Genomic DNA, 26,257 nt, shown 5'->3' with positions numbered 1-26,257 from the left:
ACCAATAAGTCATGTCAAATACATGTCCATTTTGATTAGCTTAGCTAGAGCTCATTAGTTTTGCGTATTACACTCTGATCTTAAAAGTAGGATTTTTAAATCGATGCCGTCTTGTAGTTGCATTCACTTATTGTACATTGATCATTTTACCTTGATTGTAATATTTCCAGTCAGACTGCGTCGACAGTCTTGAGTAAAGCCGTGAGGAATGAAAAAAGAGAAACAAGGTCGCCCTCTGGTGGCAGATTTGAGGTAAAGTGTAGCCCAAGTGAAGTCTGTCAAATTATTTTTACACCTGAAAATAGCAGGTGCCAACTTTGCACTATTCCATGCTTGTATCTAGCTCATACATCATGCAAATGTTTTTTTTTTAATGTATTTTTTATTTTTTTACCTAGGATGGCATGGACCATTATATCTTTGACTTCATGTCAGAGGATTACTATTTTAAAATTAGACTCAGCGATATGACGTAGATTGAGAAAGTAAACAGCATAGTGGGTCAATTTCCGCATCAACTAAGAGCGTTGAAGACTTGATTTACACAAGCCAGTCCTGACTCCTAAATCTTAAAATAGCCTCAGCCCTCCATTTTAGGACCACGGTAAACAGCACAGAATCAAATTACATCATAAACATGCATCTTTCACAATGGTTTATTTACAAAATAAAGTCACCAACACACACATATATATATATATACATACATTTATATCCAGTGCCTTGCGAAAGTATTCGGCCCCCTTGAACTTTGCGACCTTTTGCCACATTTCAGACTTCAAACATAAAGATATAAAACTGTATATTTTTGTGAAGAATCAACAACAAGTGGGACACAATCATGAAGTGGAACGACATTTATTGGATATTTCAAACTTTTTTAACAAATCAAAAACTGAAAATTGGGCGTGCAAAATTATTCAGCCCCCTTAAGTTAATACTTTGTAGCGCCACCTTTTGCTGCGATTACAGCTGTAAGTCGCTTGGGGTATGTCTCTATCAGTTTTGCACATCGAGAGACTGACATTTTTTCCCATTCCTCCTTGCAAAACAGCTCGAGCTCAGTGAGGTTGGATGGAGAGCATTTGTGAACAGCAGTTTTCAGTTCTTTCCACAGATTCTCGATTGGATTCAGGTCTGGACTTTGACTTGGCCATTCTAACACCTGGATATGTTACCATTCCATTGTAGATTTTGCTTTATGTTTTGGATCATTGTCTTGTTGGAAGACAAATCTCCGTCCCAGTCTCAGGTCATTTGCAGACTCCATCATGTTTTCTTCCAGAATGGTCCTGTATTTGGCTCCATCCATCTTCCCATCAATTTTAACCATCTTCCCTGTCCCTACTGAAGAAAAGCAGGCCCAAACCATGATGCTGCCACCACCATGTTTGACAGTGGGGATGGTGTGGTCAAGGTGATGAGCTGTGTTGCTTTTACGCCAAACATAACGTTTTGCATTGTTGCCAAAAAGTTCAATTTTGGTTTCATCTGACCAGAGCACCTTCTTCCACATGTTTGGTGTGTCTCCCAGGTGGCTTGTGGCAAACTTTAAACAACATTTTTATGGATATCTTTAAGAAATGGCTTTCTTCTTGCCGCTCTTCCATAAAGGCCAGATTTGTGCAATATACGACTGATTGTTGTCCTATGGACAGAGTCTCCCACCTCAGCTGTAGATCTCTGCAGTTCATCCAGAGTGATCATGGGCCTCTTGGCTGCATCTCTGATCAGTCTTCTCCTTGTATGAGCTGAAAGTTTAGAGGGACGGCCAGGTCTTGGTAGATTTGCAGTGGTCTGATACTCCTTCCATTTCAATATTATCGCTTGCACAGTGCTCCTTGGGATGTTTAAAGCTTGGGAAATCTTTTTGTATCCAAATCCGGCTTTAAACTTTTTCACAACAGTATCTCGGACCTGCCTGGTGTGTTCCTTGTTCTTCATGATGCTCTCTGCGCTTTTGACGGACTTCTGAGACTATCACAGTGCAGGTGCATTTATATAGAGACTTGATTACACACAGGTGGATTGTATTTATCATCATTAGTCATTTAGGTCAACATTGGATCATTCAGAGATCCTCACTGAACTTCTGGAGAGAGTTTGCTGCACTGAAAGTAAAGGGGCTGAATAATTTTGCACGCCCAATTTTTCAGTTTTTGATTTGTTAAAGAAGTTTGAAATATCCAATAAATGTCGTTCCACTTCATGATTGTGTCCCACTTGTTGTTGATTCTTCACAAAAAAATACAGTTTTATATCTTTATGTTTGAAGCCTGAAATGTGGCAAAAGGTCGCAAAGTACAAGGGGGCCAAATACTTTCGCAAGGCACTGTATATATACATATACATGCATACATACATACATACATACATACAGTGGGGCAAAAAAGTATTTAGTCAGCCACCAATTGTGCAAGTTCTCCCACTTAAAAAGATGAGAGAGGCCTGTAATTTTCATCATAGGTACACTTCAACTATGACAGACAAAATGAGAAAGAAAAAAATTCCAGAAAATTCACATTGTAGGATTTTAATGAATTTATTTGCAAATTATGGTGGAAAATAAGTATTTGGTCAATAACAAAAGTTTATCTCAATACTTTGTTATATACCCTTTGTTGGCAATGACAGAGGTCAAACGTTTTCTGTAAGTCTTCACAAGGTTTTCACACACTGTTGCTGGTATTTTGGCCCATTCCTCCATGCAGATCTCCTCTAGAGCAGTGATGTTTTGGGGCTGTTGCTGGTCAACACGGACTTTCAACTCCCTCCAAATATTTTTTATTGGGTTGAGATCCGGAGACTGGCTAAGCCACTCCAGGACCTTGAAATGCTTCTTACGAAGCCACTCCTTCGTTGCCCGGGCGGTGTGTTTGGGATCATTGTCATGCTGAAAGACCCAGCCACGTTTAATCTTCAATGCCCTTGCTGATGGAAGGAGGTTTTCACTCAAAATCTCACAATACATGGCCCCATTCATTCTTTCTTTTACACAGATCAGTCGTCCTGGTCCCTTTGCAGAAAAACAGCCCCAAAGCATGATGTTTCCACCCCCATGCTTCACAGTAGGTATGGTGTTCTTTGGATGCAACTCAGCATTCTTTGTCCTCCAAACACGACGAGTTGAGTTTTTACCAAAAAGTTATATTTTGGTTTCATCTGACCATATGACATTCTCCCAATCTTCTTCTGGATCATCCAAATGCTCTCTAGCAAACTTCAGACGGGCCTGGACATGTACTGGCTTAAGCAGGGGGACACGTCTGGCACTGCAGGATTTGAGTCCCTGGCGGCGTAGTGTGTTACTGATGGTAGGCTTTGTTACTTTGGTCCCAGCTCTCTGCAGGTCATTCACTAGGTCCCCCCGTGTGGTTCTGGGAGTTTTGCTCACCGTTCTTGTGATCATTTGGACCCCACGGGGTGAGATCTTGCGTGGAGCCCCAGATCGAGGGAGATTATCAGTGGTCTTGTATGTCTTCCATTTCCTAATAATTGCTCCCACAATTGATTTCTTCAAACCAAGCTGCTTACCTATTGCAGATTCAGTCTTCCCAGCCTGATGCAGGTCTACAATTTTGTTTCTGGTGTCCTTTGACAGCTCTTTGGTCTTGGCCATAGTGGAGTTTGGAATGTGACTGTTTGAGGATGTGGACAGGTGTCTTTTATACTGATAACACGTTCAAACAGGTGCCATTAATACAGGTAACGAGTGGAGGACAGAGGAGCCTCTTAAAGAAGAAGTTACAGGTCTGTGAGAGCCAGAAATCTTGCTTGTTTGTAGGTGACCAAATACAGGAAAGCACTTTTTTGCCCACAGTATTTGGCCTGCAATTTCCGAGGCTACTTTTTTGCTCCACTGTACATACATACATTTATATACATACATACATAGATGAATATATATATATATATATATGCATTCGGAAAGTATTCAGACCCCTTAACATATTCCACATTTTGTTACGTATTTTTTTAAATCCTCATCGATCTACATACAGTACCCCATAATGCCAAAGCAATTGGTGGGACCTTCTAAAGACAGGTGTGTGCCTTTTACATCAATTTACCACAAGTGGACTCAAATTAAGTTGAAGAAACATCTCAAGGATGAACAAGGCAGTTAACCCACTGTTCCTAGGCCGTCATTGAAAATAAGAATATGTTCTTAACTGACTTGCCTAGTTAAATAAAGGTAAAAACAATGGAAACAGGATGCACCTGAGCTAAATATGGAGTCTCATAGCAAAGGGTCTGAATACTTATGTAAATAAGGTATTTCTGTTTTTTATATTTAATAAATGTGCAAACATTTCTAAAAGCCTGTTTTCTCTTTGTCATTATGGGTTATTGTGTGTAGATTGCTGAGGATAATTTAAAAAACAAAAAACATTTTAGAAGAAGGCTGTAACATAACAAAATGTCAAAAAGTCAAGAGGTCTGAATGCTTTCCTGTATATTCCAGAATTATTATTCTGAATACTTTCCTGTATATTCCAGAATTATTATTCTGAATACTTTCCTGTGTATTCCAGAAGTATTTTCAGATTAACTGTTTTATACAAATAATTATCAGACTCAAGTTGCAAATGCTGGTAAACACTTGAATACATGTAGTTATACAAATTTCACAAATGTAGTGCACTGGGCCTTTACTGGTCCTGTAAAAAATAAATAAATAATAATATTTACAAAGCAGTATGAATATGATGGCCTTTAAAAAATCAATTTTACTGCATTGCCCATAAAACCGAGTCCAGACCTTTGAGTAATTTGAGCAGTACTTCATAATTCCGATGTTTGGAGTATAACTCCAGGAAAAATATATTGGAAGTTATTGGAAATGTGTGGCATCGAAATAAATTGGCAGCTTTAGACATCTCACTACTTCTCTCTCTTCTTTTTCCTTTCCTTTTCCTTCTTGGCCTTCTCTTTTTCTTTCTCTGCCTTCTTCTTCTCCTTCTTCTCTTGCTTCTCTGCTTTGTACTTCCATACGGGCAGCTCCAGGTGACCCTTGTGCCTCTTCTTATTTTTTTCCTTCCTAGGCGTGGGCTCTCCAGACTTCACTATCTGGATCTTGGGGATGCAGCCAGAAGGGAACACACTATTCCTGTGGGCCATGTTCCTGGGCATGAAGGTGCGCACCCCGGTGGAGGCTATAGAGATAATACTGCCCCTGCGCTCTGTGTCCACACAGCAGGACGTGGCGATGGTCTCGGCCGAGTGGATGTGTGGAATGATGGAAGAGACGGAGCCATTGCTGTGGCACACAGAGCTCTCCTCCAGCTTCTTCTCTGAGTGCTTCTTCCTGAGATCAGGCACGGCCAAGCGCCTCTTTCCCACCTCAGGGGGGCTGGTGGGGCATAGCGGCTGGCAGGCGGTGGCCACCAAAGGGCTGTGGATGCTGGTGGTGATACGCACCATATGGTCAAAGACCCCGTGGTCCTGGGGGTCTTGGAGAAAATTGAAGCTGAAGATGGACTTGATGCGCTGGGTAATCATCTGGCCAGTGCTCTTGTTGGCTGTGGCTTTGGCCACCAGCACTTTCAGTTCTGGCCACTCGGGGACGTAGCTCTCAGTAAACTGCTCGGCTCTAGGCCGCAGGTTGAGGCGGCGGAGGCGGCTCAAGGTCTCGTAGCGGCCCGTCTTTAGTGCCCAGTCCCGCGCACACTTCTGCTTCCTGGTGTCTATTGCATTTAGGTCTGCACCTGGAAGAGAAATAGCAATGAAGGGAAAACATTTAATAGCTTTCAGGTCATACTATTTCTCCATTGAAACGCTTTCATTCACATTCCATTGCATATAGATCTATATTATAGCACCATAATGATAATCATGTGCTACATGAATAAGAAAACATAGATGCTTCTTGGTTTATGATGGATAGAGGGGAAAATGAATTATCTTTAATGTGATGGGGAAAGGCTTCAGTTAGCTGAGCATGTTTTCCTCAACTCTTTTAGCATATTGACAAATGAGTGACTGTGACTCCAGTGGATACTACTGATCTTGTGAAAAGAGGACAACATATCTGGAGTAAAGAAACTTCGCTAATCTCCTGGCAGCCAAGACAAAGATCACACCAGAGTGTGCCCCCAAATTGATCCCTTAAACCTGGCAGCCAAGACAAAGATCACACCAGAGTGTGCCCCCAAATTGATCCCTTAAACCTGGCAGCCAAGACAAAGATCACACCAGAATGTGCCCCCAAATTGATCCCTTAAACCTGGCAGCCAAGACAAAGATCACACCAGAGTGTGCCCCCAAATTGATCCCTTAAACCTGGCAGCCAAGACAAAGATCACACCAGAGTGTGCCCCCAAATTGATCCCTTAAACCTGGCAGCCAAGACAAAGATCACACCAGAGTGTGCCCCCAAATTGATCCCTTAAACCTGGCAGCCGTCACTAACACATGCTCCCAACCAGATAAAGTTGACTGCAAACATTGGCAGACACACCACAGGTACATCCATCCCAACCACATTGCTACACACTTCCTATACCCTTAGCCCTTCAATTTGTGGGTTCATGCTCAACCCCAAATAGAACAGAGATTTTACAATTGCCAATTGCCTGAGTCAGCAACATTGCTGCCTGGGAGAAAGCATAGGCTAATCCCAGAATTCTGTGTGTATAACTATTTCTTCCTCCCCTTTCCCTCTCTGGGACTTACTCCTGTTTAGAAGTATACCCTTTGGAATCTCTAAAGTAATTCAATTAATTTAATGTCAGCAGACTCACTGTTGTGTGTCTGATAATACATGTGAGCTATGTGAACTGAGAACTGTGAACTGCACAAACATACAATGAAGGCTTATACCCAGGTAAATTGGGGTCAGAATTATGTTTTTATACTTGTAACATCAATTTGTCAGGTTATCTAAACATTTCTAAGATGTTTTCTCATGACTACAGTATGGTGTGTATGGTAGCGTTGAAGTGGAGGAGGCCTCTCACTCACCGGCCATGACGAGGGAAGACAACACATCGTCTCGGCCCTGCATGGCAGCTTTAATGAGTGCGGTGAAGCCACGGCAATCCCGGATCTCTGTGTCTGCCCCGGGGTAGTAGTTTAGGATGTAGGTCACTGTAATGGTGTGACCTGGAGAAGGATACAGGGTGAGAATGGGTTCAGGGTATCATGAGGTGCCATCGAAAATACTAAAGGCCTGTCACAAATGTCACCATTATTTCCTATATAGTGCACTACTTTTGAAGTAGTAAGTACCACAGATAGAACAATGAGCCAGATATTTCACTAGATGTTTGAATGTGAAAAATCTGGAGGGCGTTTCCACTCACTACCAAATAAGGTGAGGAGAGGAAGCCCAGTGGCCGGCAGTGGGAGAAGATGGAGTGATATGGGTTTTGGCCAACATTCTGCTAATTTTCTCATCGATTAAACATTTGATCTCTATACAATTTTCTCTTTCCAAAACTATAATCTGTAATCTGTACCGCCCCCAGAAACCTTATTCTTTAACTCTCTATTCCAGACGTCCTAGACGACCAATTCTCATAGCTTTCAGCCATACCCTTAGCCTACTCCTCCTCTGTTCCTCTGGTGATGTAGAGGTGAATCCAGGCCCTGCAGTGCCTAGCTCCACTCCTATTCCCCAGGCGTTCTCTTTTGATGACTTTTGTAACCGTAATAGCCTTGGTTTCATGCATGTTAACATTAGAAGCCTCCTCCCTAAGCTTGTTTTATTCACTGCTTTAGCACACTCTGCCAACCCGGATGTCCTAGCCGTGTCTGAATCCTGGTTTAGGAAGACCACCAAAAACTCTGAAATCTCAATCCCTAACTACAACATTTTCAGACAAGATAGGACGACCAAAGGGGGCGGTGTTGCAATCTACTGCAGAGATAGCCTGCAGAGTTCTGTCCTACTATCCAGGTCTGTACCCAAACAATTTGAACTTCTACTTTTAAAAATCCACCTCTCTAAAAACAAGTCTCTCACTGTTGCCGCCTGCTATAGACCACCCTCTTCCCCCAGCTGTGCTCTGGACACCATATGTGAACTGATTGCCCCCCATCTATCTTCAGAGCTCGTGCTGCTAGGTCACCCCAGCCATCCTACAATCTAAGCTTGATGCCCTCAATTTCACACAAATTATCAATGGACCTACCAGGTACCACCCCAAAGCCGTAAACACGGGCACCCTCATAGATATCATCCTAACCAACTTGCCCTCTAAATACACCTCTGCTGTTTTCAACCAAGATCTCAGCGATCACTGCCTCATTGCCTGCATCCGTAATGGGTCCGCGGTCAAACGACCTCCACTCATCACTGTCAAACGCTCCCTGAAACACTTCAGCGAGCAGGCCTTCTAATCGACCTGGCCCGGGTATCCTGGAAAGATATTGACCTCATCCCGTCAGTAGAGGATGCCTGGTTATTTTTTTTAAATGCCTTCCTCACCATCTTAAATAAGCATGCCCCATTCAAGAAATTTAGAACCAGGAACAGATATTGGTTCTTGGTTCTCTCCAGACCTGACTGCCCTTAACCAACACAAAATCATCCTGTGGCGTTCTGCATTAGCATCAAAAAGCCCTCGTGATATGCAACTTTTAAGGGAAGTTAGAAACCAATATACACAGGCAGTTAGAAAAGCCAAGGCTAGCTTTTTCAAGCAGAAATTTGCTTCCTGCAACACAAACTCAAAAAAGTTCTGGGACACTGTAAAGTCCATGGAGAATAAGAACACCTCCTCCCAGCTGCCCACTGCACTGAGGATAGGAAACTCTGTCATCACCGATAAATCCACTATAATTGAGAATTTCAATAAGCATTTTTTGACGGCTGGCCATGCTTTCCAATTGGCTACCCATACCCCGGTCAACAGCACTGCACCCCCCACAGCAACTCGCCCAAGCCTTCCCCATTTCTCCTTCTCTCAATTCTAGTCTGCTGGTGTTCTGAAAGAGCTGCAAAATCTGGACCCCTACAAATCAGCCGAGCTAGACAATCTGGACCCTTTCTTTCTAAAACTATCTGCCGAAATTTTTGCAACCCCTATTACCAGCCTGTTCAACCTCTCTTTCGTGTCGTCTGAGATTCCCAAAGATTGGAAAGCAGCTGCGGTCACCCCCCTCTTCAAAGGGGGGGACACTCTAGACCCAAACTGCTACAGACCTATATATATCCTACCCTGCCTTCTAAGGTCTTCGAAAGCCAAGTCAACAAACAGATTACCGACCATTTCGAATCCCACCGCACCTTCTCCGCTATGCAATCTGGTTTCAGAGCTGGTCATGGGTGCACCTCAGCCACGCCCGAGGTCCTAAACGATATCTCAACCGCCATCGATAAGAAACAATACTGTGCAGCCGTATTCATTGACCTGGCCAAGGCTTTCGACTCTGTCAATCACCACATCCTCATCGGCAGACTCGATAGCCTTGGTTTCTCAAATGATTGCCTCGCCTGGTTCACCAACTACTTCTCTGATAGAGTTCATTGTGTCAAATCGGAGGGCCTGTTGTCCGGGCCTCTGACGATCTCTATGGGGGTGGCACAGGGTTCAATTATTGGGCCGACTCTCTTCTCTGTATACATCAATGATGTTGCTCTTGCTGCTGGTGAGTCTCTGATCCACTTCTACGCAGATGACGCCATTCTGTATACTTCTGGCCCTTCTTTGGACACTGTGTTAACAACCCTCCAGACGAGCTTCAATGCCATACAACTCTCCTTTCGTGGCGTCCAACTGCTCTTAAATACAAGTAAAACTAAATGCATGCTTTTCAACCGATCGCTGCCTGCACCTGCCCACCCTTCCAGCATCACTACTCTGGACGGTTCTGACTTAGAATATGTGGACAACTACAAATACCTAGGTGTCTGGTTAGACTGTAAACTCTCCTTCCAGACTCACATTAAGCATCTCCAATCCAAAGTAAAATCTTGAATTGGCTTCCTATTTCGCAAAAAAGCATCCTTCACTCATGCTGCCAAACATACCCTTGTAAAACTGACCATCCTACCGATCATCGACTTCGGCGATGTCATTTACAAAATAGCCTCCAATACCCTACTCAACAAATTGGATGCAGTCTATCACAGTGCCATCCATTTTGTCACCAAAGCCCCATATACTACCCACAACTGCGACCTGTACGCTCTCGTTGTCTGGCCCTCGCTTCACTCTCGTCGCCAAACCCACTGGCTCCAGGTCATCTACAAGACCCTGCTAGGTAAAGTCCCCCTTATCTCAGCTCGCTGGTCACCATAGCAGCACCCACCTGTAGCACACGCTCCAGCAGGTACATCTCTCTGTTCACGCCCAAAACCAATTCTTCCTTTGACCGCCTCTCCTTCCAGTTCTCTGCTGCCAATGACTGGAACGAACTACAAAAATCTCTGAAACTGGAAACACTTATCTCCCTCACTAGCTTTAAGCACCAGCTGTCAGAGCAGCTCACAGATTACTGCACCTGTACGTAGCCCATCTATAATTTAGCCCAAACAACTACCCCTTCCCCTACTGTATTTTATTTATTTATTTTGCTCCTTTGCACCCCATTATTTTTATTTCTACTTTGCACATTCTTCCAATGCAAATCAACCATTCCAGTGTTTTACTTGCTATATTGTATTTACTTTGCCACCATGGCCTTTTTTTTGCCTTTACCTCCCTTATCTCACCTCATTTGCTCACATTGTATATAGACTTATTTTCTATTGTATTATTGACTGTATGTTTGTTTTACTCCATGTGTAACTCTGTGTTGTTGTATGTGTCGGACTTCTTTGCTTTATCTTGGCCAGGTCGCAGTTGTAAATGAGAACTTGTTCTCCACTAGCCTACCTGGTGAAATAAAGGTGAAATAAAAATAAATAAATAAACAAACAGACTCACAGAGTGGACTGTGTTTTGTAGACTTTACACTTTGTCAAAGTTTTTTTTAAATGTAGTTGTTTAAAAGGAGTGCAAGGGCAAAATGAGTTATTGCACACGCATACTTCACAGGGTAAACGTTCCCCAAGGGAAATATTCAAATAAATACTAGAACGCACCAATAGGATCTCACTATCTTGTGCTTGGCTCTGCCCACCATCTTGCTTGTTCTGCCCACTATGATTAATTTTCTCCCATTGGAAACGACAGGCTCTGGTATACCCTGGATTAGTTATAAAAATCTTTGGTTGTACTCTATAAAGGTAATACGTTCCATTTGGGATGCAACCTAGAGATGTGCTAATGAGGTTTCACTGTGTAGTATTTAGTAATAGGTCTGGTGAGAGTGGCTCACCTGCTTGTGCAGCGATCATCAGTGCTGTGTTGCCATCGTTGTCCTGGTGATTTATGTCCTGGTAGGGACAATGGTAAAGAGATTGCACAATGTCCAAAAAAAACTTATAGCACGCCACCATCAGTCCAGTCTGTTGGGTAAAAAATGTGGATTAGACTGATGAAGAAAAAATCTGACTGCGTCAGAGTGAAGGCTGCAATTAAGTCCAACAACAATTTTACATGACTTGATTGAAGCATTCTGTGTCTTCATACAGGGGGCATGATGCTCCTGGTATTTGAACTAGTAACCCTTAGGACTCACTGGATCATACACCCCCAAAAGCTATCCCAAATGTGAAATAGCAAGAGAGACCCATACCCAGCCGTTGTGGTCTACCGCCATGACCTCCTCTTTTGTAACCCCTCTCTCCAGAACCTTTCGGAGTGCCAGGGGGTCATTCCGAGTGCACACATCATACAGCGTGTTGGCAGTACCCTGTGAATCACCTTCCTGCTCGTTGTCTGGAAGCACTGAGTCATCTGAGAGGACACTCCCAGAGTCTAACACACTCCCTGACAAAGACACCTCTGAGGCGTCCTTGTCAGGGCCTTTGCCCAGGAGGGGGTCCTCAGACACAGAGTTCTTCACAGCAGCCATCTTGGAAGAGATGGAACTGGACCCTCAGCCTACATCACAACTGGAGCTTTGAGAAACAGAACAAGAGGGGTCAAACGTCAGAGACTAAAACGCAGTCTGGCATGGGCACACACCTAGAGACCTCTAGGGAAATAAACCAGGGGTCAGACCAGTCTGTTGATTGTGTTAGCATTGAAGTTGAGGCAAAACCACAGAGCCATTCAACGGGCCATTAGAATGATCTATAGATCAGCCACACATTTCTCTGATATGATTGACAGTTTGACTGGAGGAAACGCAACATAATTCTCCATCAGGGATAATGATGGTTTATCTCTTTGAGAGTGGTTACACTTCTCCAGCCCTATCCCTCAGCTGTTTACCAAATAAGTGGGGGGATGACCGGTTTGTTGTTGTCCTAGATTGCCCATTTAATCTCTGTGTATGGCAACAGAACGGTTGTGGCTGAGCGAACTCAACGTGCCTTCAGTGTTGAATAACTGGATTAGCATCTGAAAGCCCTTCTGAACACAATGCTAAATTCACACTAAGAAGAAAAAGAGTCACACGTGGGACTTCAGCGGCTCGTGTTTGGGCTTTAAATCCAGCCACACCTGTACCAGGCCATCCTCGCATCTTGGCCATCGAAATGTCTCTGGTTGTTTTTCGCTTACGAGGATAAGCCTCAGAGATGTTGAGATGTTGGATATACTTATTACTGATGCATAACGCATCACAGATGCATCACAGATACATGTATCCTCACACTAATTGTACAGTTGTGCCAATTTCTCGCAAGTGTTTCAACGACCCCATCGACCCCACATCAGGGTGCCACACTGTTAAAGAACAAATGGAGGGTTGAGAAACCAATAGATAGACAGAGGACCACTGAGGATAGAGTGTCACCCAGGGAGACAGGTTTTTCAGAGATGCTGATGTAAAACACATCAACAGAGTCCCTGGGGTTACAAAGCCTCTTATGCAAGATTAAAGGCACTCTATTTGCAAAACATGGAACCATCTATAATATAAGCTTGAGAATTTGTTCTACATTGTCTTTGATGTCCAGAGCACAGACTGAAATGCAGTTGAGCGTCCTGAACCATTGCCTCTTAACGGCAGCAAACAGTCAACAACTGTTGTGCTCTGTTCAATTATTGTTCACCTGAGCATGCACATTTCTAGAAGATCATTATAAAGAACACAATCTATAATTAAATCTTCAAAACTGTCTCTAGTAGAAAGTCTCTGGCAGAACATCTTTTAAAACCCATCCCTGAAGAATGCACTTACCTCAAAAATCTAACTGGTTTCTACTCACTCTGCCTCTTGAGAAGATATTGTTCAAATTGCCAAAAAAAGTATTCTCTATAGATATGGTACACCACCCAACAACCGTGTAACGGTACAGAAGTCACTTCCTAATCCACCTCTTCTCCTGTGTCCTTCCAGTGAGTGACAGGTGAATGCAGGTTTCCCACACATGCCCATTTCCGCCGGTGCATTTCCCTTCTCCATCCCATAGTCTGCCGGACGACATGAGGATCAGAGGAGGAGTCAGAGGAGGAGTCTTAACGTAGACACCAGGTGTCTCAAGTCAGCCAGCATGCTCTCTCACCTCATCCCAATTACTGAGGATTTCAAGAGGGGATTATTGACGGGCCATTTCCATCTCTCTCTCCAAACCACAAATACATTGAGACCTATGCCACCTTAAGTCTGAAACAAACCGACTGTCCATTTCCCTCTTATATTGTCCTCTCTGAGCCACTGTAACACAGTGTTAGGAAATTATGTCGTGTAATCACGAGTGTCATGCAAGGTTTTCCCCCAATTTCATTCAGTTAATCCATTCCCTTATTGGACATCTTTTTGAAGCAGACAGGTATGACTGTTGTGCCAAAGTCCCCCTCAAGCCAACAAACTTCCCCCTTGTGTTGTCCTCCTGACCAATGAGAGGTATTTCTCTTACAGTCATACTTACCTCACCATCTTGTGGCTCCCCAGTTTGAACACTGTTCTAATGTGTCATTCATGGTTTGTGAAGACCGGTCTTGTATTTTTACAAATGATGTGATTTGTGGCTTAAAAACAACACAGATGTGTTTATGACCCATTACAAAGGTCTACGTGAGAGTTGCAGTCAGAACAGAGTAAACAGTCCAGTGGTGTTGAAGACAGAACTGCAGGGGAAACAAGGAAGAAGGAGGCAAAGAGATGACTCAGCAAAGTCTGCCCAACAGACCTTTCCCATGATGCCTCTGTCATAATCTTATTTTGTCTGTTCTTTATTTTCTCTGATATTCCACCTGTCTGGCAGGGTGACTCCCTCAAGCTTCTCATTCCATCCAAATACACATAGTCCTGCCTGATCAGAGTTTACTGTGGGACACAGCTTTGTTACCAAACACACTGCTGCTTGTCAAGCCCCACCAATGGGGTGGCCTAGGCTGGGATAAGGCTGGAATTAAGTAGTATAAGTACTCGTATAACGACACATGACATGGATACAAAACGAGAGGTGACACTCTTCCAGTTCACTCCCACCACCTCTTTCTCTCAATCTTGCTCTTTCTATTGAGATTATGATTCGATAATACACTAAAAACAGCCAACTTCTTCTCATCTTTTAAATAGTGTTGTTTGTTGTTCAACATACCAGAGCCAGACAGAGAGCAATGATCTGGTGCTTTAATGAAAGCAGCTTATGCCAGCGGAGTCTAAATGTTTTCTAGGACTTCAAATCTATCAAATCTATCACTTTTCTCATGGTCATTTAATTCCCACTAAGATCTTCAGATCTGTTGGTTTGATTTCGCAGACTAGTGGAACAGCTTAGATTTACCACAGAGTGGCGCTGCTGCTGAGCTAAAAACTAAACAGAACTCCTGTCCTTTTACAGTACAGAACTAGAAAGAGAGATTTAGCTGCTTTTTTCTGATTCAGTTCTTGGGTTTTACCTCATACGTTTTTTCATGGACACACTCATTCGTCCTATCTGCTGATATGGGACTGGAAAGAAGCTACAATATCTTTCAGGGAAAGGAACTGGGGCCATGTCTAAAACCAAATCTATGTTTTAACCAAAGTCATGGGTCTGGCTGATGTTGGATTGTTGGCAGTTGATCACTAATGAATCTCCAATGGTTATGGCTTTGAAAAAGGATTTAAATAGACATATTCCCTGCTGGTTATTACTAATCATTTTCTGTTTTTCATTCACTCAGTAACTCAGTCATAAACATATATAAAAACATTCTGTTGGGGAGAGTAGGGAAGTTGAGCAAAAGGGGTAAGTTGAGCTACCTTGTTTCTCAGAAACCATATACAAAATTAATAATTTCACCAAATAATTAGGAAGTCATCATTTCATGGAGTCTGTGAAGGAAGAAACCACATGGAAAAAGTGGTAAGCAACTTACGTCCAAATAGATTTTCACCAAGTCAAATGAATTTATTGTGTTAAAGGTTACATGATGTTTGTATCTAAACCAAAGTAAATCATTTTAAGATTGTTCTATACATCAGTTAGTGTCTCCATAAGCTTCAATATGAGCTCCTACACCTAACATGATGAAGGTGCATCCTTGTAGCTGTGGGCTAATATAGTAAAAATATTTGCCTTGGGGTAAGTTGAGCCAATGACCATGGGGTAAATTGAGCAAATATTTGAGCAAACTCAAGTGTTTTCTTCCCAGGCTAATGCAAGGCATTATCATTAGGATATGAGGTATCAACAGGGCCTATGTTGTAAGTGTTTAAAAAAGTACAATGTCTTTGTTAGGTGTTAAGCCTGTGTTAAAAGATGCTTAAAATTATTCAAATACAAAAATAAATTGTGTGTGTGTTGAATCATCTTTGGGAAAAAAAGATAGATGTGGATTTTAAAATGTTGTGGTAATTTCATTCAATACAGAAATTTGTAGACGGCTTAACTTACTCCATACCTGGGATAAGTTGTGCCCCATACCTGAGATAAGTTGTGCCCCATACCTGGGATAAGTTGTGCCCCATACCTGGGATAAGTTGTGCCCCATACCTGGGATAAGTTGTGCCCCATACCTGGGATAAGTTGTGCCCCATACCTGGGATAAGTTGTGCCCCATACCTGGGATAAGTTGTGCCCCATACCTGGGATAAGTTGTGCCCCATACCTGGGATAAGTTGTGCCCCATACCTGGGATAAGTTGTGCCCCATACCTGGGATAAGTTGTGCCCCATACCTGGGATAAGTTGTGCCCCATACCTGGGATAAGTTGTGCCAAGAGACCACTTTTTTGGGGCAAACTACAGTGTTTTTTCTAAACTGTAAAGTTTCATGAATTCTGATTATTTCCAGGGATGCACAACATCCCGAAATATATATAGGTATCTTTGCTAAAAAGAAAACTATATTTCCCTTGACGGAGTGATGCTGAATGTAAAAAATGGCTCAGCTTACCCCGCTCTCCCCTACATACGCTCACACACACTGAATCAAATTTTCCCATTCTAACTTACTTTCAGTGTATCAAACACATACACATGAAGCCTACATCACATGTACAAATGGTATCTGGAGAAGGACAACAGTGCAATGCTGCAACTGTCTGAAAACTGTTTTTGTGTTGTCTCAGAGGTACAGGCCACTGGGGCAAATGGTGAGTGGGTGTTTTGAGAGTGTTATAACTTTGTGTTTTATACAGAGGACAAACAATGCCTCTGTTAGTGATGATACTAGGATTCTTGGAAACATAATGTGTGGCTCTCACAGAAACAAGCATTACAAAGCAAACTTTGCACACACACACACACACACACACACACACACACACACACACACACACACACACACACACACAGTATAAGCAAATATATAAACACAGACAAGCGTATACACATACAGTACAAGTCAAAAGTTTGGACGCACCAACTCATTCAACGATTTTTGTTTATTTTGACTATTTTCTACATTATAGAATAATACTGAAGAAATCAAAACTTTGATATAACCCATATTGAATCATGTAGTAACCAAAAAAGTGTTAAACAAATCAAAATATACTTTATATTTTTCAAAGTAGCCACCCTTTGCCTTAATGACAGCTTTGAACACTCTTGGAATTCTCTCAACCAGCTTAACCTGGAATGATTTTCCAATAGTCTATAAAAGGAGTTTCCACATATGCTGAGCACTTGTTGGCTGCTTTTCCTTCCCTCTGCGGTCCAACTCATCCCAAACTATCTGAATTGGGTTGAGGTCGGGTGATTGTGGAGGCCAGGTCATCTCATGCAACACTCCATCACTCTCATTCTTGGTCAAATAGCCTTTACAGAGCTTGGAGGTGTGTTGGGTCATTGTCCTGTTGAAAAACAAATTATAGTCTCACTAAGCTCAAACCAGATGGGATGGCATATCGCCGCAGAATGCTGTGGTAGTCATGCTGGTTAAGTGTGCCTTGAATTAAAAATAAATCACAGACAGTGTCACTAGCAAAGCACCCCCACACCATCACACCTCCTCCTCCATGCTTCATGGAGGGAACCAGACATGCGTAGATCATCCATTAACCTACTCTGCGTCTCACAAAGACATGGCGATTGGAACCAAAAATCTCAAATTTGGACTCATCAGACCAAAGGCCAAATTTCCACTGGTCTAATGTCCATTGCTCGTGTTTCTTGGCCTAAGCAAGTCTCTTCTTATTATTGATGTCCTTTAGTAGTGGTTTCAAATCAAATCAAAATCTAATTTAATTTTATTTGTCACATACACATGGTTAGCAGATGTTAATGCAAGTGTAGTGAAATGCTTGTGCTTCTAGTTCCGACAATGCAAAAATAACCAACGAGTAATCTAACCTAACAATTTCACAACAACTACCTTATACACAGAAGTGTAAAGGGATGAAGAATATGTACATAAAGATATATGAATGAGTGATGGTACAGAACGGCATAGGCAAGATGCAGTAGATGGTATCGAGTACAGTATATACATATGAGATGAGCAATGTAGACTATGTAAACATTATATTAAGTGGCATTGTTAAAAGTGGCTAGTGATACATTTTTTACATCAATTTCCATTATTAAAGTGGCCGGAGTTGAGTCAGTATGTTGGCAGCAGCCACTCAATGTTAGTGATGGCTGTTTAACAGTCTGATGGCCTTGAGGTAGAAGCTGTTTTTCAGTCTCTCTAATAGCTTGTTTGATTGCCTTGCGGAGGGAATAGCTACACTCTTTGTATTCGGTCATGTTTCCGGTCACCTTGCCCTGGTTAAAAGCAATGGTTCGCGCTTTCAGTTTTGTGCGAATGCTGCCATCAATCCACGGTTTCTGGTTTGGGAATGCTTTAATAGACATCACTGATGTACTTGTTAATAAACTCGCTCACCGAATCAGCGTATTCGTCAATGTCGTTGTTTGACGCAATGCGGAACATATCCCAATCCACGTGATCGAAGCAATCTTGAAGCGTGGAATCAGATTTGTCGGGCCACTGTAAATGCTTCACAGCGGTCAAGTAACAGACACATCTCAACATCAACTGTTCAGAGGAGGCGAGAATCAGTTCTTCATGGTTGAATTGCTGCAAAAAAAACAGAGACTAAAACAGGAAGCTCCAGTGCTCAGGTCTGTTCAGCCCCAAAACATCACTGCTCTAGAGGAGATCTGCATGGAGGAATGGGCCAAAATACCAGCAACAGTGTGTGAAAACCTTGTGAAGACTTACAGAAAACATTTGACCTCTGTCATTGCCAACAAAGGGTATATAACAAAGTATTGAGATAAACTTTTGTTATTGACCAAATACTTATTTTCCACCATAATTTGCAAATAAATTCATTAAAATCCTACAATGTGATTATCTGGATTTTTTTTCTTCTCATTTGTCTGTCATAGCTGAAGTGTACCTATGATGAAAATTACAGGCCTCTCTCATCTTTGTAAGTGGGAGAACTTGCACAATTGGTGGCTGACTAAATACTTTTTTGCCTCACAGTATTTGGGCTGCAATTTCCGAGGCTGCTTACTCTAATGAACTTATCCTCTGCAGCAGAGGTAATTCTGGGTCTTCCTTTCCTGTGGCAGTCCTTATGAGAGCGAGTTTCATCATAGCGCTTGATTGTTTTTGCGACTGCACTTGAAGAAACTTTCAAAGTTCTTGAAATGTTCTGCATTGACTGCTGTTCATGTCTTAAAGTAATGATGGACTGTCATTTTTATTTGCTTATTTCAGCTGTTCTTGCCATAATATGGACTTGGTCTTTTACCAAATAGGGCTATGTTCTGTATACCACCCCTACCTTGTCACAACTCAACTGATTGGCTCAAACGCATTAAGAAGTTAACTTTTAATAAGGCACACCTGTTCATTGAAATGCATTCCAGGTGACTACCTCATGAAGCTGGTTGAGAGAATGCCAAGAGTGTGCAAAGCTGTCATCAAGGCAAAGGGTGGCAACTTTGAAGAATCTAAAATCTAAAATCTATTTTGATTTGTTTAACACTTTTTTGGTTACTACACGATTTCATATGTGTTATTTCATAGTTTTGATGTCCTCACTATTACTATACAATGTAGAAAATAGTCAAAATTAAGAAAAACCCTTGAATGAGTAGGCGGGTCCAAATATTTGACTGGTACTGTGTGTCCATAGACATACAGCCAGACAACAGAGAACATTTGGTGGAGACACAGAAGTGCAAGGTGTGCCAATGGTTTGTTCTTTCTTTCTCTCTCTCTCTCTCTCTCTCTCTCTCTCTCTCTTTCTCTCTCACTCCCTCTCTCTCTCTCTCTCACTCCCTCTCTCTCTATCTCTGTCTTTCATTCCAATGCGGGGAAAAGAGAAGAAAGTGTAGGAAAAGAGATACAGTATATAATGTAATGTTATTGGTCACATGCACCGAATACAACAAGTGTAGACTTTACAGTGAAATGCTTACTTACAAGCACATTCCCAACAATGCAGAGATAAAAAGCACATTGTAACACAAAAACAATAATGAGGCTATATACAAGGAGTACCAGTACCGAGTCAATGTACAGGGGTACGAGGTAGTTGAGGTAGTTGAGGTAATAAAGTATGTACATGTAGGTAGGGGTAAAAGTGACTAGGCAATCATGGTATATAATAAACAGAGTAGCAGCGTATTTTAAATGTGGAAGTGTGTCTATGTGTGGGTGTGTGTGTTTTGTGTTTGTGAGCATACGTGTGTTGGGAGTGTCAGTGTAATATGTGTGAGTGTGTGGGTAGAGGTGAGAGTACATAGAACCAGTGCAAGGAAGTTAGTGCAAAACATTCAGATAAATAATTAAATAATAAAGGGGGTCAATGTAAACATTCCAGGAAGCCATTAGATTAACTGATCAGCAGTCTTATGGCTTTGGGTAGAAGCTGTTCAGGTGCCTTTTGGTTCCAGACTTGGCGCTCCGGTACCACTACCTGTGCGGTAGCAGAAAGAGCAGTCTATGACTTGGATGGCTGGAGTCTTTAACAATTTTAGGGCATTCCTCTGACACCGCCTGGTATAGAGGTCCTGGATGGCAGGGAGCTCGGCCCCAGTGATGTTCTGGGCTGTACGCACGACATGAGAGAAAGCGATAAGAAGAGGGAGGTTGCTAGGGGAAGGATGAGGAAAAGGGTGAAATGGTTGGGTACATCTGATACCCAATACCAAAGAAGGCAGTTGGGGTGGGTAAGGAGCAAATGGAAATCTGTTACAGAACTTCGACATGATAGAGGAATTTGTTCTGTTTTTTCATAGAGTTTGAAGGGGTTTTATAGGATAGATTTGGTTAGATGGACATTTTTAGCTTGTGCTGAAGGTTCTGAAGGTTCAGAAGCTGCTCTGAGAGCAAGAGACTACTGGGAAAAGGGAGGAAAAGAATCTAAGGGTTTGAAGAGAAGATACACAGAAAGCATAGAATGACATGTATCTTCTTCCATGTAAGCTGCAGTAAGGTAGTTTACACAATATACATCACAGAAGACTGAAGTATAGGAAAAGCGTTTAACTTAGAAACACCTGATTTTCTGCGTAAAAAAACAATGTTATTAATTATGAAAAGTATTAATCACATTCCACCCATGAGGCCACTGAAGGGCCATTTGGTCATTTGTCTGCAGGAAAGGGCTACGAGCCACATCATAGCACTGTAAGATAACAGGTAAACACACAGTGCATCCAGAAAGTATTCAGACCCCTTGACTTTTTCCACATTTTGTAATGCTACAGCCTTATTCTAAAATTGATCAAATATTTTTTTACAAACAATAAACAATAACAATAACCAATGAATTGAAAACAGATTGTTAGATTTTTTTGCAAATGCATAAAAAAATATATAAAACAGAAATACCATATTTACATAAGTATTCAGACCCTTTGCTATGAGACATGAAATTAAGAGAAGGTGTATCCTGTTTCCATTGATCATCCTTGAGATTTTTCTACAACTCGATTGGGGTCCATCTTTGGCAAATTCAATTGATTGTACAGGATTTGGAAAGGCACCTGCACCTGTCTACATTAGGTCACACAGTTGACAGTGCATGTCAGAGCCAACCAGAGCCAACCAAGACTCGTCCTAGAGCTGGCTGCCCGGCCAAACTGAGCAATCGGGTAGAAGGGCCTTGGTCAGGGAGGTGACCAAGGACCCGATGGTCACTCTGACAGAGCTCCAGAGTTCCTCTGTGGAGCTGGGAGAACCTTCCAGAAGGACAACCATCTCTGTAGCACCACCAATCAGGCCTTTGTGGTAGAGTGGTCACTCCTCAGTAAAAGGCACATGACAGCCCACTTGGAGTTTGCCAAAAGGCACCTAAAGGACTCTCAGACCACGAGAAACAATATTGTCTGATTAAAGAAAGATTGAACTCTTTGGCTGAATGCCAAGCGTCACATCTGGAGGAAACCTGGCACCATCCATATGGTGATGCTGTGGATGTTTTTCAGGGACAAGGACTGGGAAACTAGTCAAGATTGAAAGAAAGATTAACGGAGAAAAGTACAGAAAGATGCTTGATGAAAACCTGCTCTAGAGCGCTCAGGACCTCAGACTGGGGCCAAGGTTAACCTTCCAACAGGACAGCGACCCTAAGCACACAGCCAAGACAACACAGGAGTGGCTTCGGGACAAGACTCTGAATGTCCTTGAGTGGCCCAGCCAGAGCCCGGACTTGAACCTGATCAAACATTTCTGGAGAGACCTGAAAATAGCTGTACAGCGACGCTCCCCATCCAACCTGATAGAGCTTGAGAGGATCTGCAGAGAAGAATGGCAAAAACTCCCCAAATACAGGTGTGTCAAGCTTGTAGCGTCATACCCAAGAAGACTTGAGGCTGTAATCGCTGCCAATAGTGCTTCAACAAAGTACTGAGTATAGGGTGTCTGTGCCCAATAATGTTTGCACTATGTTTTGTGCTGCTACTATGTTGTGCTGCTGCCATGTTGTGTTGCTACCATGTTGTTGTCATGTTGAGTTGCTACCATGCTGTATTTTCATGTGATGCTGCCATGCTATGTTGTTGTCTTAGGTCTCTTTATGTAACGTTAGGGTGTCTCTCTTGTCATGATGTGTGTTTTGTCCTATATTAGTAATTTATTTTAAATGTTTAATCCCAGCCCCAGTCCCCACAGGAGGCCTTTAGCCTTCTGGTAGGCCGTCATTGTAAATAAGAATTTGTTCTTAACTGACTTGCCGAGTTAAATAAAGGTCAAATAAAAAATATAAATATATATTCTTATGTAAATGTAACATTTCAGTTTTTTATTTGTAATGCATTTGCAAAAAAAATCTAAAACACTGTTTTTGCTTTGTCGTTATGGGGTATTATGTGTAGATTGAGGAGGGAAAAAAACAATTGAATCAATTTTAGAATAAGGCTGTAACGTAACAAAATGTGGGAAATGTCAAGGGGGGGTCTGAATACTTTCTGAATGCACGGTATTTGTAGGACTACTGGTAAAAGTAGAAATGCAGAGTGTTACATGTCTCTTTGGAGGACTGTATGGCTCCATATACTTTACATAAGATCCAGATAGTGTATTTCCCACAGATGATATCATGGGCGCAACTTTGGTTTTAGAAGTGGGGGGGACACAATTATTATTATAGATTTTTTATCCAGTCGGATAAACACTCCAAACAGCATCCGCATGGTCCTAAATCACACCGTTTCCTCTTTTTGTATCACATTCCAATGATAAAACTGGGGGGACAAAAATGCAATTTCAGAATGTGGGGGGGACATGTCCCTATCACCAGTGAAAGTTGCACCCCTGGAAGATATAAGAGACAACTATTCTGGGGCTGAGATAGTGAGAGAGGGTGGCTGGTGGCTTTAACATTCCCTCAGTTAAATGTAATCTTTCCAGAATTATTACCAATGACCAGATGCAATGGGTCCAGTCTAATTTCATTTAGTCAAATTAAATGTAAGATTTATTAATTTTGTAATTTCATTGCGTGAATTATCCAGTGTGTTTGGTTTAATTCATTCTGAAATGTTTTACTCTGTCCTAAATCTATCTCATGTTGAAGATTTCCGAGACAAAGGAGGACCGGCTGCTGCTTGGTTAGCAGAAGTGGAGAGCAGAGAGGGGTTTCAGATGGAGACTGAGACCTAGTGAGATCCTGGGACTGGGGAAAAAAAAGAAAAAAGATAAGGAACTAGGGGTGGTGGGGGGTGATGGGGGTGGATGGTAAGGGGAAGTGTGCTGTCAAATATAGCAGCATTCTATTAAGGGTCAGTTTGACCTGTCAATCAGAATCAAAACAACCATCAACTCTAGGGGGTCACACAAAAGTATTTCAAGGATCCAAATTGATAATATGATGCAGTGCTTTGCTTCACCACTAGGTGGCAGTATCAGGCCCAGTCTTTGTGCCTTGGGCTGTATCCCTCCTCGCTGCAGACAGGGCAGGTAAACACAGCAAGGCCTGCCTATCTGTCTGCAGCTGGAGGGCTCCAGGCCAGAGTTCTGCAGTCTGTCCCAAGTCCCCCTCCCTCTTCTCCCCGTCTCCAGCAGAGGAACTGTCTAACTATATCCCAAATGATACCCTATTTCCTACATAGTGCACAACTTTTAACCAGAGCCCTATAGGCCTTGGTCAAAAGTAGTACGCTATACAGGAAACAAGGTGCAATTTGGGACAAACATCTGACGGCTCCTTAGCCCCAACCAGAGCAGAGGGTAGGGAGGGGAAGGAAGGAGGAGGGCAAATTAGATTTGGTAGGGAGAGAAATCAAGCCACATTTCCTTGAGCAGGAGTTGGAAATGGTTTCAGGAGAGTGCAGAAAGGAAGAAGTGGTACCGGGGCTGGGATTGGGTCAGGGTGCAGATGTTTACACAGTTTGGATTGGGAAGGAAAGGCTGATCTGAAGGTGTTTTGATTCTAGAAGCATAGTTATGTCTACTCTACCCTCACCTTCTGAGCAACAATTCCATACTACCAGCAGCACAGTGATCCAACCCTTCAACATACACACGTATGCAACACACACACACATTGGAGAAAGATCAACGCTTTTCAGCTCACTGGGTTCGTCATTTAAGCAGGGTTTTTTTAAAGAGGCTTAAGTAGATGGCCAAGGGACCAAGCGCATTTAGATATTTTTATAGCCTTAATCTCCTGGGTAGATTCAGATTGCTGGGTTGTGCTGGTCTACCCATGATCGAGAGAGTGGATAGAGAGAGGGCGTGAGATAGAGGATGGATGGAGCGAGATGGATGATGAGACAGAGAGGGTGAGAGAATGAGAGACACATATGCTGCTTCTTCACAACCTTCCTATAATTTCTGCTCCAGTAAGCCTGCTGCAGTCGTTCTCCATTTCTAGGTTCATATAAATTATTTTACACGTAGCTCTCCATGGAGTAAACGCTACCACGGCCACACGCACCTGTGCTGCTGAGATCATCTGGTCATAATTATTTTATCTGAGATTAGAGAAAACAAGACTCCAGGCTTCAGGCATGCTTTGTTATTTACTGTCACGCCCTGACCGTAGAGAGCTTTATATGTCTCTATTTTGGTTTGGTCAGGGTGTGATTTGGGTGGGCATTCTATGTTCCTTGTTCTATGATTTGTATTTCTGTGTGTTTGGCCGGGTGTGGTTCTCAATCAGAGGCAGCTGTCTATCATTGTCTCTAATTGAGAACCATACTTAGGTAGCCTTTTTCCCCACATGTATTGGTGGGTAGTTGTCCATGTATAGTTGCCTCTGAGCACTTCGTTGGTGCCACGGTTTCGGTTGATGTTTATTGTTTTGTTGGTGAAGTATGTACGCTCCCCCACGCTGCACCTTGGTCCACTGTTTCCACCTTAGACGATCGTGACAACTACTTTATTAAAAACGAAAGTTTTTTCTCTTTAACCAAGTTGATTATTTATCTTTAGGCTTCATTAGTGGTAAACAACCACATTTAGAAATGACAAAATATTAGATCCATGTACCTCAATATTTTTTGACAGGTGACATTTTGCGTTGAGCAAGACTAGTGGCATCCAGGGAAAGTGTTGAAAAACAAATTTGGGACATGAAGGGGTTTCTGTAAGAATTACAGGTGTGTGCGCGTGCATTTTGAATGTGTGTTGCTGAACGCTGTTGATATGCACGTGTTTACATAGACAAATGAGCCTCAAAGATATCGTAAACATTTGGTATACACCCAGTTCTGTATTGACCAGTTTCATTCCTTATACTCCAATCAAACATTTAGGCAAAGATATATGCACTTACATGGAGACATTAATGACACTACCAGGAATAAAGGAGAACAGAAAGTATACAGCAAACAGGTATACCATAAGGTCAGTTAACAGTGAGTATTATAAACATTCACTTTCCCACAAAAAAATCCATAGGAAGAAAAAGAGAGGCAGGGTTGCCAGGATAATGTCCGGGTGAGAGATGCAGACACCATGGGTGCATTTCAGTTGAGGATTTGCCATGGTGTTTTACCCAAAAGACTCAATCTTTTCTGTTTCCATCTACTCAGACCTGCAGCCATGTCTCACTGGGGCATGGCTCCGGGTGAACCTGCCCTGACAAGGGGCCAAGCCCAGGCCCTGGGTACTTTTCAGCCTCAATGTACCAACAATGGCTAACTCTGAACTTTAACACCTTCTTGAAAAGCAACTGTCTTGAATGAGGTGTTGATTCTGCTCGCCCCAAGTCTTAGTGTCACACTCCTGATGGAAACACAACTACACTGGAGCTGACATTAACATAAACATTGGTGACAGACTGGTGTGGGGGTAAGTGTTATTGGAAAAGCACCATGAGTAAATGAGAATGAAAGCTCAGGCTGGTGTGGTGAGGGAAAATAGGAAGGAGAAAAAAGGTAGAAAAAAATACGAAGAGGAGGGAACTAC

General features: G+C 42.4%; 1 protein-coding gene across 1 annotated transcript; it reads right to left on the bottom strand.

Annotated features, from left to right (window-relative positions):
- Positions 1 to 3,806: 3,806 nt before the first annotated feature.
- On the bottom strand, positions 3,807 to 13,610 carry LOC110528984 (photoreceptor ankyrin repeat protein). The gene is made up of 5 exons (XM_090241342.1): positions 13,183 to 13,610; positions 11,629 to 11,953; positions 11,269 to 11,398; positions 6,964 to 7,104; positions 3,807 to 5,708 (listed from the first exon to the last, which is right to left on the bottom strand). The coding sequence occupies exons 2-5, from the start codon at positions 11,905 to 11,907 to the stop codon at positions 4,885 to 4,887; spliced, it is 1,374 nt and encodes a 457-aa protein (XP_090097468.1). The 5' UTR covers positions 11,908 to 11,953; positions 13,183 to 13,610; the 3' UTR covers positions 3,807 to 4,884.
- Positions 13,611 to 26,257: the final 12,647 nt, after the last annotated feature.

The sequence above is a fragment of the Oncorhynchus mykiss genome, chromosome 7, assembly GCF_057628025.1.
Source record: "Oncorhynchus mykiss isolate SJ-2025 chromosome 7, ASM5762802v1, whole genome shotgun sequence".
Lineage (NCBI taxonomy): Eukaryota > Metazoa > Chordata > Actinopteri > Salmoniformes > Salmonidae > Oncorhynchus > Oncorhynchus mykiss.
This window is presented reverse-complemented; position numbering and strand designations above follow the sequence as displayed.

Excerpts from the sequence above, each read along its gene's own strand:
- LOC110528984 (XM_090241342.1), bottom strand. The coding sequence starts at position 11,907 with ATGGCTGCTGTGAAGAACTCTGTGTCTGAGGACCCCCTCCTGGGCAAA. Across the intron at positions 7,105-11,268 it reads GATGATCGCTGCACAAGCAG|GTCACACCATTACAGTGACC; the intron begins GTGAGCCACTCT and ends ATCCTTCTCCAG. Across the intron at positions 5,709-6,963 it reads GTCTTCCCTCGTCATGGCCG|GTGCAGACCTAAATGCAATA; the intron begins GTGAGTGAGAGG and ends TTTCTCTTCCAG.